The sequence below is a fragment of the Hemitrygon akajei genome, chromosome 1, assembly GCF_048418815.1.
Source record: "Hemitrygon akajei chromosome 1, sHemAka1.3, whole genome shotgun sequence".
Lineage (NCBI taxonomy): Eukaryota > Metazoa > Chordata > Chondrichthyes > Myliobatiformes > Dasyatidae > Hemitrygon > Hemitrygon akajei.
The window spans coordinates 2220384-2233226 of NC_133124.1; the positions used below are offsets into that span (position 1 = coordinate 2220384).

At 44.4% G+C, this 12843-nt stretch overlaps 1 protein-coding gene across 2 annotated transcripts in view; it reads left to right on the forward strand.

Moving 5' to 3' along the window:
* Nucleotides 1-12843, forward strand: part of LOC140741428 (CDK5 and ABL1 enzyme substrate 1-like) — a 253629-nt gene that overhangs the window by 216425 nt on the left and 24361 nt on the right. For both annotated transcript variants that reach the window (XM_073071649.1, XM_073071732.1), the window contains one exon: nt 5078-5181. In XM_073071649.1, coding sequence (XP_072927750.1) covers nt 5078-5181 — 104 coding nt within the window. The remainder of the gene's footprint in view (nt 1-5077; nt 5182-12843) is intronic.

Here is a 12843-nt window from a genome sequence, read left to right on the forward strand (position 1 = left end):
ATGTTGTCGATCCAAGTTGTCCTCTGACTGCCTCGGGAACGGCTCCTTCTACTCTACCTTTAAGCGCAGTGTGTTCTCGTTTGTCATCGGTTCTTGAGATGTGTCCAAAATAACAAAGTTTCCTTTGGATAACAGTTTCCAGAAGTATTGGTTTCATGCCAACCTTTTCTAGGATGAAATTGTTGGATCTCCTTTCAATGTATGATACCCTGAGGATCCGTCTGTATGTCTTCATCTCAAATGCTGTCAACTTCTTTTCATCAGCTCCTTTAGGGTCCATGTTTCACAGCCATGTAGGGCTACTGGCCAGACGAGACTCTTGAGGAGGTGTATCTTGGTGTCAGTGCTCACAGATCTATCTTTCCAGATGTTCCAGAGTTTGGTAGTGCTTGTGCATGCCATTGCTAGTCTTCGCCTTATTTCCTTGCTGCATTCATTTTAGGCAACGAAAAAAGCTATAAAAAGGGAGAAGACGAAATCTGAGGGCAAACTAGGCAATAATATAAAGCAGAGTTTGAAAAGTTTTTACAATTATATTAAGAGTAAAAGGGAGGTGAGAGTTCATATTGGACCACTGGAAAGTGATGCCTGTGAGATAGTAATGGAGGACAAAAGTATGGACCCTCACCTTTTAAATCTGCTCCTCATGTTTTTTTCTCCAGTCCTGCTGAAGGGTCTCAGCTCAAAACATCGACTGTACTCTTTTCCACAGATGCTGCCTGGCCTGCTGAGTTCCTCCAGCATTTTGTGTGTCTTGTGCAGATGAACTTAATTAGTACTTTGCATCATTCTTCACTGTGGAAGACACTAGCAGTGTGCCAGAAGTCGGTGAATGTCAGGGAGAAGGAGTGAGTGTCATTGCTATTACAAAGAAAAAAGTGCCAGGCAAACTCAAAGGTCATAGGCTGAGTGAGTGGGCAGATACTTAGCAGATGACGTTTAATGTGGATAAGTGTGAGGTTATCCACTTTGGGAGTAAGAACAGGAAGGCAGATTATTATCTGAATGGTGTAGAGTTAGGTAAGGGAGTAATACAAAGAGATCTCGGAGTCCTTGTTCATCAGTCACTGAAGGTGAATGAGCAAGTGCAGCAGGCAGTGAAGAAGGCTAATGGAATGTTGGCCTTTATTACAAAGGGAATTGAGTACAAGAGCAAGGAAATCCTCTTGCATTTGTACAGGGCCCTGGTGAGACCACACCTGGAGTATTGTGTACAGTTTTGGTCTCCAGGGTTAAGGAAGGACATCCTGGCTGTAGAGGAAGTGCAGCGTAGATTCACAAGGTTAATTCCTGGGATGTCTGGACTGTCTTACGCAGAGAGGTTAGAGAGACTGGGCTTGTACACGCTGAAATTAAGGAGATTGAGAGGGGATCTGATTGCAACATATAAGATTATTAAGGGATTGGACAAGATAGAGGCAGGAAATATGTTCCAGATGCTGAGAGAGTCCAGTACCAGAGGGCATGGTTTGAGAATAAGGGGTAGGTCATTTAGGACAGAGTTAAGGAAAAACTTCTTCTCCCAGAGAGTTGTGGGGGTCTGGAATGCTCTGCCTCGGAAGGTAGTGGAGGCCAATTCTCTGGATGCTTTCAAGAAGGAGCTAGATAGGTATCTTATGGATAGGGGAATCAAGGGATATGGGGACAAGGCAGGAACCGGGTATGGATAGTAATTGATCAGCCATGATCTCAAAATGGTGGTGCAGGCTCAGAGGGCCGAATGGTCTACTTCTGCACCTATTGTCTATTGTCTTAAGGTGACTTTGTTGCCTCAGGCAGCTGTGGAGGCCAAGACTTTATGTACATCTCAGGCAGAGGTTGATAGACTCTTGATTTGTCAGGCAATCCCCAACTTGTACAGACTCCAAATGGAGTACTGTGCCCAGTTCTGGTCACCACACTACAGGAAGGATGTGGATACGACAGTAAGAGTGCAGAGGAGATTTACAAGGAGATTGGCTGGACCGGAGAGTGTGCCTGATGAGAATAGGTTGAGGGAACTTGGCCTCTTCTTTTTGGAGCAATGGAGGATGAGAGGTGACCTGATAGAGGTGTATAAGATGATGAGAGGCATTGATCCTTGGCTAACACGAGAGGGCATAGTTTTAAGGAGCATGGAAGTGCTACAGAGGGGATGTCAGGGTTAAGTTTTTCACACAGAGAGTGATGGATGCATGGAATGCACTGCCAGCAATGGTGCTAGAGCTGGGCGGTAGGGAAATTTCTAGAGTAGGTTACATGGTTTTGCACAACATTGAGGGCCGAAGGACCTGTAATGTGCTGTAGATTTCTTTGTTCTAATAAATGATATGGTGAGAAGGCAGGAGACTGGGGCTGAGAAGAAAAATGGATCAGCCATGATGAAATGCTGGGGTAGACTTGATGGGCCAAATGGCCTAATTCTGCTCCTGTACCTTATGATGTTATGGAGCAATTATCCCACCATGCCACTGTTCTATACCCACCCCATTGTAGCGGAATAATTATCCACTGTGCCACTGTTTTATACCTCCCTCATTGTAGTGGAATAATGATCCACTGTGCCAGTTTGTAACAATCCCATCTCAAGAGAACAATTACCCATCATGCCAGTCTCTAGTAACTCAATCCCATCAGAAGAATTATCCATTTGGAACAATACAAATCTCTTTGAAACAATTACAGTTGGCCCTCTTTATCCACGGGGGATTGGTTCCGGGACCCCCCACAGATACCAAAATTCGCAGATGCTCAAGTCCCTTAATGTATGGGTGCAGTGGTCTTTAGGACCCAGCGGAACCCCGGACTTTATTTAACATGTCTCCGTGTGGTGGACATTAGGACCTGGCGTCGCAGCTCTGAATCTGCAGTGTTTCTGTTCACGAAAATAATCATGATCGCGATTGAAACAAAGGTGGAAAAAAGCTATCGGAAAGAGTTGAAACGCCATCGGTCATTAGAAAAGCGTTAGGCTACAGTCGGTGAACGATCGGAACAATTTTAATGGAGCATGAGAAAGGCCCTACCCCGATGAAAGCTACAATTATTACTAAGCAACGCAGTGATTTAATTATTGAAATACGTAAGTGTTAAATACTTAAGTGTTTTATATGCATAGAAAGTTAAAATATGTACTATATACTAAGAAAAACGTTTGACTAACTGACGCTAAATAATACCGGATGTACGGGTTCCGACTTCAAATCCAACTTAAAGACAGACTCAGGAACGGAACTCATTCATAACCTGGGGACTGCCTGTACTTTTAAGTCATTTCTAGATTACTTATAATACCCAATACAATGTAAATGCTATGTAAATAGTTGTTATACTGTATTGTTTATGGAATAATGACAAGTAAAAATAGTCTGTACATGCTCAAGCAATGAGTGCTGGAGAGAGAACTTCCGGGTTTTCCCGATCTGTGGTTGGTTGAATCCGCGCATACGGAATCCGCGGATAAGGAGGGCCGACTGTATGCATCGTGCCACTGTGTAATAACAATCCCATTGCAGTAATTATCCACTGTACTGTTCTGCAATAAATATTCTATTAAATCAACCCACTGTGTCAATCTGCAATGACACCATATCATCGGAACAACTATCCACCGTGTCAGTCTGTAATAACCCCATCCCATCGGAATAATTATCCACTGTGTCAGTCTGAAATAATCTCATCCTGTCGGAACAATTATAGAAACTAGAAAACCTACAGTACAATACAGACCCTTCGGCCCATGCCGAGCATGTCCCTACCTTAGAAATTACTAGAGTTACCCATTGCCCTCTATTTTTCTAAGCTCCATGTTCCTATCCAAAAGATTCTTAAAAGACCCTATCGTATCCACCTCCACCGCCATTGCCAGCAGCCCATTCCACACACTCACATTCTCTGAGTAAAATACTTACCCCTGACATCTCCTCTGAACCTACTCCCAAGCACCTTAAACCTTTGTCCTCTTTGTGGCAACCATTTCAGCCCTGGGAAAAAGCCTCTGACTATCCACATGATCAATGCCTCTCATCGTCTTATACACCTCTATCAGGTCACCTTTCATCCTCCGACGCTCTCATAAGGCACGCTCCCCAATCCAGGCAACATCCTTGTAAATCTCATCTGCACCCAATCTCATCAGTTGGCATTTCGGGCTGGGACACTATTTCAGGACTATTCACTCCTCTCCACTGGGAAATATCCCCGTTCACCTGTCCCCACTGGGAAATATCCCCGTTCACCTGTCCCCACTGGGAAATATCCCTGTTCACTCCTCTCCGCTGGAAAATAACCCTGTTCACTCCTCTCCACTGGGAAACATCCCTGTTCACACGTCCCCACTGGGAATTATCCTTGTTCACTCGTCCCCACTGGGAATTATCCCTGTTCACCTGTCCCCACTGGGAAATATCCCCGTTCACCTGTCCCCACTGGGAAATACCCCTGTTCACTCATCCCGACTGGGAAATATCCTTGTTCACTCCTATCCACTAGGAAATATCCCTGTTCACTCGTCTCTACTGGGAAATATCCCTCTTCACACGTCCCCACTGGGAAATATCCTTGTTCACTCGTCCCCACTGGGAAATATCCCTCTTCACACATCCCCACTGGGAAATATCCCTGTTCACTCATCCCCACTGGGAAATATCCCTGTTCACTCGTCCCCACTGGGAATTATCCCTGTTCACTCGTCCCCACTGGGAATTATCAATGGAAAAGTGTACAGTCAACGTTTTGAGCTGCGACCCTTGGGCAGGACTGGAGAAAAAAAGATGAGGAGTAGATTTAAAAGGTGGGGGAGGGGAGAAAGGATCACAAGGTGATCGGTGAAACTGGGAGGGGTATGGATGAAGAGCTGAAAAGTTGAATGGTGAGAGAGATACAGGGCTGGAGAGGACAGAAGGCCATGAAGACAGAAACGATGGGGAGGAGCACCAGAGGGAGGTGACAGGTAGGCATGGAGATAAGGAGAGAGAGGGAAAAGCGGGATGGGGACTGGTGAAGTGGGGGTATTACTGGAAGTTGAAGAAATCAATATTCATGCTATCAGGGTGGAGGCTACCCAGATGGACAGATTAACACTGGTGTTTCCTCACAGGTACTGAAGTGACAGAGTTTGCAGAATACAATCCCAACCTGGTGGATGACCCACAGTGGCCGTGTGGAAAACACAAGCGAGTTCTCATTTTCCCTTCCTATATGGTAGGTGCCGGCACATTCCTCTTGCTTGTGTGCTGTGGTTTTATGTAGCTGCATGGTCAAAACAAAAGTGTTGGTTTGACAAGCATCTCCCTGTCATCTGAAAATGCACTGTAAGAGATTACCATGGAAGAAACAGTACATAACACTCAGCACCTTTAAACAGCCTGCGTAATGGCGAGCAGCATTGAGGCAGCGTAAGGGCGTTAATCTTGTTTTTGTTGAGAAACAGACTTCAAGGTGAAGTTCTCAAGGATATGTATGGGACTAGGCCAAACATCCAGACATTGATAAAATTCAGAAAATAATGCTTGCTGTTTCTGTGCTAATTCTGGATTTTGTACATATACAATATTTTGTTGTTTTTTTGAACTATTTGGCGGTCATCTATGTGGCTGAGAAGCAGACTCAGATTCATTTACCACACCTACTGTAGAGTGAAATATGACATTCATGTTAACAACTAGCACAACCCGAGGATGTGCTGGGGTCAGCCAGCGAGAGTTGCCACATATTATGGTGCCAACACAGCATCCTCATAAATAGCATAGCTGTCTTTATTAGTCTGGGAATAGAATGTAACAGCTGGGAGACCATAAGATGGAAAGTGCATGGTCATGCACTTCGGTGCAAGAAATAAACAGGCAGACTATTATTTAGAAGGGGAGAGAATTCAAAATGCAGAGATGCAATGGGACTTCAAGTCAAGTCAAGACAAGTCACTTTTATTGTAATTTCAACCATAACTGCTGGTACAGTACATAGTAAAAATGAGACAACATTTTTCAGGACCATGGTGTTTATGACACAGTACAAAAACTAGACTGAACTACGTAAAAAACAACACAGAAAAAAAACTACACTAGTCTACAGATCTATCCAGGACTGCATAAAGTGCACAAAACAGTGCAGGCATTACAATAAATAATAAACAGGCCAATAGGGCAGTAAGTTGGTGTCAGTCCAGGCTCTGGGTATTGAGCAGTCTGATAGCTTGGAGGAAGAAACTGTTACATAGTCTGGTTGTGAGAGCCCGAATGCTTCAGTGCCTTTTCTGAGACAGCAGGAGGGAGAAGAATTTGTATGAGGGGTGCATGAGGTCCTTCATAATGCTGTTTGCTTTGCGGATGCAGCATGTAGTGTAAATGTCCGTAATGGCGGGAAGAGAGACCCCGTTAATCTTCTCAGCTGAAGATTTGGGAGCTGTTGTGCAGGATACCATAAAGGTTAACCTCCAGGTTGAGTCAGTGGTGAAGAAGGCAAGTGCAATGTTGGCATTCACTTCAAGAGGAATAGAATATAAGAGCAGGGATGTGATGTTGAGGCTCTATAAGGCACTTGTGAGACCACACGGAGTATTGTGTGCAGTTTTGGGCTCCTTATTTTAGAAAGGATATACTGACATTGGAGAGGATTCAGAGAGGATTCACGAGAATGATTCCAGGAATGAAAGACTTACTGTATGAGGAACGTGTCTGACAGCTCTTGGGCTGTATTCCCTGGAGTTCAGGAGAATGATGGGGGATCTCATAGAAACATTCCGAATGTTAAAAGGCCTGAATAGATTAGATATGGCTACGTTATTTCCCATGGTAGGGGAGTCCAGGACAAGAGGGCACGACTTCAGGATTGAAGGACGTCCATTTAGAACAGAAATGCATTGAAATTACTTTAGTCAGAGGGTGGTAAATCTGTGGAATTTGTTCCCACAAGCAGCTGTGGAGACCAAGACATTGGTTGCATTTAAGGCAGAGATAGATAGGTTCTTAATTAGCCAGGGCATCAAAGGGTATGGGGAGAAGGCAGGGGAGTGGGGATGACTGGAAGAATTGGATCAAACCATGATTGAATGGCACACCAGACTCGATGGGCTGAATGGCCTACTTCTGTTCCTATGTCTTATGGCCTTAGGGTCTTATGGAGTGCTGCCAAGATACAGGAGCGGCTGTAGAGTCCACTCCACCACTGAAACCCTTATTAATCGAGACCCTATCAACCTCCACTTTAAATATACCAAGTGATTTGGCCTCCACAGCCGTGTGTAGCAATAACTTCCATAGATTCACCACCCTCTGGCTAAAGAAATTTCTCCCCATCTCTGTTCTAAATGGCCATTGCTCTGTACTGAGGCTTTGCCCTCTGGTCCTAGACTCCCCCACTATGGGAAACATCTTCTCCAAGTCCACTCTATCTAGTGCTTTCAATATTTCATAGGTTTCAATGAGTTTCACCTCTTATTCTTCTAAACTTCGGTAGCACGGGCCCAAACACTCCTCATACATTAACTCTTTCATTCCTGGAATCATATTCGTGAACCTTCTCTGAACCCTCTCCACATCTTTTCTCAAATAATTGGTCCAAAAGTGCTGACAGTGTTCACAATGGGAGTTTACAGGTGCAACTCTATTAAACGCAGCTGAATTGCAAAGTACAGTTTTGGTCACCACAAGGATGGTGCCCATTGCCACAGATGGCTACAGAGGCCAAGTTCTTAGGAATAGTTAAAGCACAGGTAGACAGGTTCTTAATTAGTCAGGTCAACTTCCTTAATATTGATTGGTACCTCCTTCATGCAAAAGGTTTAGATGGGTGAAATTTGTTTGGTGTGTCCAGGAAGAAATCCTGACACAATATTTAGACAAGCTGACTAGAGGAGAATCTATATTGGATTTGGTGCTCAACACTGAACCATGTCAGGTGTCAGAACTCTCAGTGGGAGAACATTTCAGAAACATATTTCACTGTATGTTTCAATGTACAGTAGGTGTGGTAAAAAGTGAGGATTGGAGGACAGTTAAGAAACATGACAAGATCTGCAGCTGCTGGAAATCCCAAGCAACACACACAGAATGCTGGAGGAACTCGGTGGGCACTCGTTCTTACCCTCAATAATTCCTCCCGCTGCTCCTCCCACTTTCTTCAAACCATAGGTGTAGCTCTAGGCATTCACATGGGTCTCAGCTAAGCCTGCCATTTCATCAGTTATGAGGAGCAGTCCATGTCCCAAGTCTACACTGGCATTGCTCCCCAATTCTTTCTACGCTACGTTGATGTTGCTTCCCACTCCTATACTGAGCTTGTCGATTTCATCAACTTTACCTCCAACTTCACCCTGCCCCAAATTTACATGGTCTCTCTCTCCCCTTTCTCGATCTCTCTGTCTCCATCTCTGGAGACAGTCTTTCTCCTGTTATCTTTTATAAACCTATTGACTCTTACAGCTACCTGGACTATACCTCTTCCCACCCTGTCACTTGTAAAAATAAAATCCTCATCCCTCAGTTCCTCCGTCTCCACCACATCTGCTGTCAGGATGAGGCTTTTCATTCCAGAACTACTGAAATGCTCTCCATCTTCAAAGAAAGGGGCTTTTCTTCCTTCACCATCAATGCTGCCCTCAACCGCATCGCGTCCATTTCTATAAGACCATAAAGTATTGGAACAGAATTAGGGCCTTTATCCCATCGAGTCTGCTCCTCCATTTCATCATGGCCTTGCAGTTTTCCTCTCAGCCTCGATCTCCTGCCTTCTCCCCGTATCCCTTCATGCCCTGACTAATCAAGAATCTGTCAAACTCTGCCAGTACACCTCCTCCCTCACTGCCATTCAGAACCACAAGCAGTTCTTCCAGGTGAGGCAACACTCCACCTGCGAGTCTGCTGGGGCCATCTACTGTATCCGGTGCTCCCGGTCTGGCCTCCCGTGTGTCAGTGAGACCTGATGTAGATTGGAAGGCTGCTTTGTCAAGCACCTTTGCTCCGAAGGCCACTAGGAGTGAGATCTCCCGGTTGCTACCCTTTTCAATTCTACTTCCCATTCCCATTTCAATATTTCAGTCTACAGCCTCCTCTGCTGCCACAATGAGGCCATGCTCACGTTGGAGGAGCAACGTCTTATATTTTTTACGCAGTTCAGTCTAGTTTTTGTACTGTGTCATGTAACACCATGGTCCTGAAAAACGTTGTCTCATTTTTACTATGCACTGTACCAGCAGTTATGGTCGAAATGACAATAAAAGTGACTTGACTTGACTTGACGTCTGTCTGGGTAGCCTCCAACCTCCAACATTAATTTTTCTAACTTTCTCTAACCACCCCTTCCTCTCCTTCACCATTCTCCATTCCTCTTTCCCTCTCTCATCTTATCTCCTTACCTGTCGATCACCTCCCTCTGGTGCTCCTCTCACTTCCCTTTTTTCCATGGTCTTCGTTCTCTCCTATAAGATTTCCCTTTCTCCAGCCCTTTATCTCTTTCACCAATCAACTTCCCAGCTCTTTTCTTCACCCCTCCCTCTCTGATCACCTGCCATTTTGTACTTCCCTCTCCCCTCCTCTTAGCATTTTACGCTCACCTCTCTTCCTTTCCGGTACTGATAAATCTCTTTATTCCTTTCCATTGATGCTGCCTAGCCAGCTGAGCTCCTTCAGTACTTTATGTGCATGTTGGAGGATAGCTGATCTTGTTCCACTCTTTAAGAAAGGCTCTAATAATAAACCAGGAAATTATAGGCTGGTGAGCCTGACATCAGTAGTGGAAAATTTATTGGAAGGTGTTCTAAGGGACCGGTTATATAAGTATTTGGATAGACATGAACTGATTAAGGATAGTCAGCATGGCTTTGTTGATTATAGGTCATGTCTGACCAATCTTACAGAATTTTCTGAGGAAATTAGTAGATGGTGTATAAGATGATGAGAGGCATTGATCATGTGGATAGTCGGAGGCTTTTTCCCAGGGCTAAAATGGCTAGCATGAGAGGGCATAGTTTTAAGGTGCTGGGAAGTAGGTACAGAGGAGATGTCAGGGGTAAGCTTCTTATGCAGAGAGTGGTGAGTGCGTGGAATGGGCTGCTGGTGATGGTGGTGGAGGCAGATACAATAGGGTCCTTTAAGAGAATCCTGGATAGGTACATGGAGCTCAGTAAAATAGAGGGCTATGGGTAACTCTAGGTAATTTCTAAGGTAAGGACATGTTTGGCACAGCTTTGTGGGCTGAAGGGCCTGAATTGTGCTATGTTTCTATGTATAAGTCTTTCTGCAGCCTACTTGTTTCCTCAACACGAGCTGCTTCTCCACCAGTCTTCGTATCATCTCCAAACTTGGCAACAAAGCCATCTATTCCATCATCTAAATCATTAATATATAGCATGAAAGGAAGTGGTCGCAACATCAACCCCTGCAGAACCGCACTAGTCATTGTAGCTAACCAGAAAAGGATCCTTTTATTCCCACTTGCTGCCTCCTACCAATCAGCCAATGCTCTAACCATGCCAGTAACTTTTCTGCAATACCATGGGCTCTTAACTTATTAAGCAGCTTCATGTGTGGCACCTCGTCAAAGGCCTTCTGAAAGTCCAACTTTACAACATCCACTACGTCCCCTTAATCTATCCTACTTGTAATCTCCTCAAAGAATTCCAGCAAGTTTATCAGGCAAGATTTTCCCTCAAGAAAATCATGCTGATCTTGACTTGTGTCACCAAGTTCTCCAAAACCTCATCTTTAACAATTGACTCCAATATCTTCCTAACCTCTGAGGTCAGGCTCACTGATCTATAATTTCCTTTCAGCTGCCTTCCTCCTTTCTTTAAGAGTGGAGTAGGTCTTAGAAGGTCAGCACAATCAAATAGCATGTACTGAGTTGTTCTTTGCTCTATGTTTGTGTCTTTTTGTACGTATAACATTAGCCACAACACCAGCAGTATATCTCCAGTGCTTGGAATTTGGCTACAGTACTGCAATAAAGGAATCTCATAGTTCAAAATAAATTTATTATCAAGGTACATACAGAACTGCCTGAGGTACATATATATAACGAGGGTATCTAAGACCTGTACACAGTACAGTGTTTGTCAATGTGGAGCAGAGTGAGTTTGTAGATCTGGTGGGAGCAAAGGATATTGTGAATGGTGAGGGTGGAGCGCCTCGGGAGGGGTGTGGGACAGTTGGCAGAGGAGTGCCAGGGGCAGAAGGTGGCGTGGGTGCAGCCTCACCCAGCCCTGAAGCACCAGGCAAGGTCACCTGATTCCAAACAATTGGTTTATTGATCATTACAGAATGTCTGTCTGTGCTTCCTGCTCCCTCCCCTCTCCCTGTCCCCTTCCCACTGTCAGTCCACAATAGGGACTCGTATCAGAATCTGGTTTGTCATCACTCACATATGTAATGAACTTTAGTTTTTTTTGTGGCAGCAGTGCAGTGCAATACATGAAGTTACTACAGTGCCGTGACACCCTAGCTATACATATGTGCCTAAGACTATTGCACTGTTCTGTATATATCACCAAATATGACCCTGAGATTAATTTTCAATCTGTCCAGCCAAGATTCATCAGAATTTTATGTCACGTCTATTTCTAAAACATTGCCTCTCTCCTAAGCTATCCCTGAAAGCGTTAATCAGAGAGAGAAATGAACGCCTTGTAGAGCTTAGACTTTGGTCAGTGGCAGGTGTGTGCCATCACGACACACATTGTATGCATTGGTTTGGGTTATGTTGCTGGTTATTATTTACCAGATAAGCAGAGCAAATTTTCCACAGCAGAAGCAGTGGCCCAGTCTGTTAATTGACTTTGAAGCCACTGATGTCTTGTGTCTCCTGCTGTGAGGTTGTTGATAGGAAATTGGGGCTGCTTGCTGCACTCTGTTGGTCAATTAATGGTTCTGTTTGTTCGTCCTTCAAAAACTTTTCCTGCTGTTGCACTGCCACAAATTGAGGGGAAAATGGGAAAGGGAATTTCTGAGTATATCTGCTGTGTCTACCCACTTTTGGAAACTTCAAAGAAAATTTATTATCAAGGTGCGTACACTATATGCCAGTCAGAATCTGGGGAAGGAGAAACAGCAAATGTTTTGGGTATGTGACCCTTCATCGGAACAGAATTCAGATGAAGGATCCCAAGATACTGCAGATGCTGGAAATCCAGAGCAAAACACACAAAATACTGGAGGAACTCAGAAAGTCAAACAACATCAATGGAAATGTACAGAAAGTCAATGTTTTGGGATAAGACCTTTAATGACAACTGTTAACTTGCTGAGTTCCAGTAGTTTGTGTTGCCCAAAAGACTCTGATGTTTTGTAGGATGCAGACCACAGATAGCTGAATCACAGTGCCAACAAGATCAATTTGCTGGTTTCCTCAACAGGATGTTGACCAGTGTCTGTTCTCCCCTGCTCTCTCTGATGTTCTCAGTGTCTGTTTTCCTTGTTCTCAGTGTCTGTTCTCCCCATTCTCAGTGTCTGTTCTCCCCTTAGTTAGTGTCTGTTGTCACCCGTTCTCAATGTTTGTTCTCAGTGTCTCTTCTTTCTGTCTGTTGTCCTCTGTTCTCAGTGTCTGTTTTTCTCATTCTCAGTGTCTCAGTGCTTGTTCTCCCTCATTTTCATTGTTTGTCCTCACTCGTTCTGTGTCTGTTTTCCTCCTTTGCCAAGTTATCAGTGACTGTTCTCTCAGTTCTCAATGTCCATTCTCCCCTGTATTCAATGCCTGTTTTCCTCCGTCTTAGTGACTCTTTTCACTGGTGTTCTGTGTCTTTTCTCTCCTGTTCTCATTCTCTGTTCTCTTTGGTTCCCAGTGTCCGTTCTCCCCCATTCTCAGCCGCTATTCTCTCCCATTCTCTCTATTCTCAGTGCCTGTTCTCCCCCATTCTTAGTTTCTTCTTTCTTT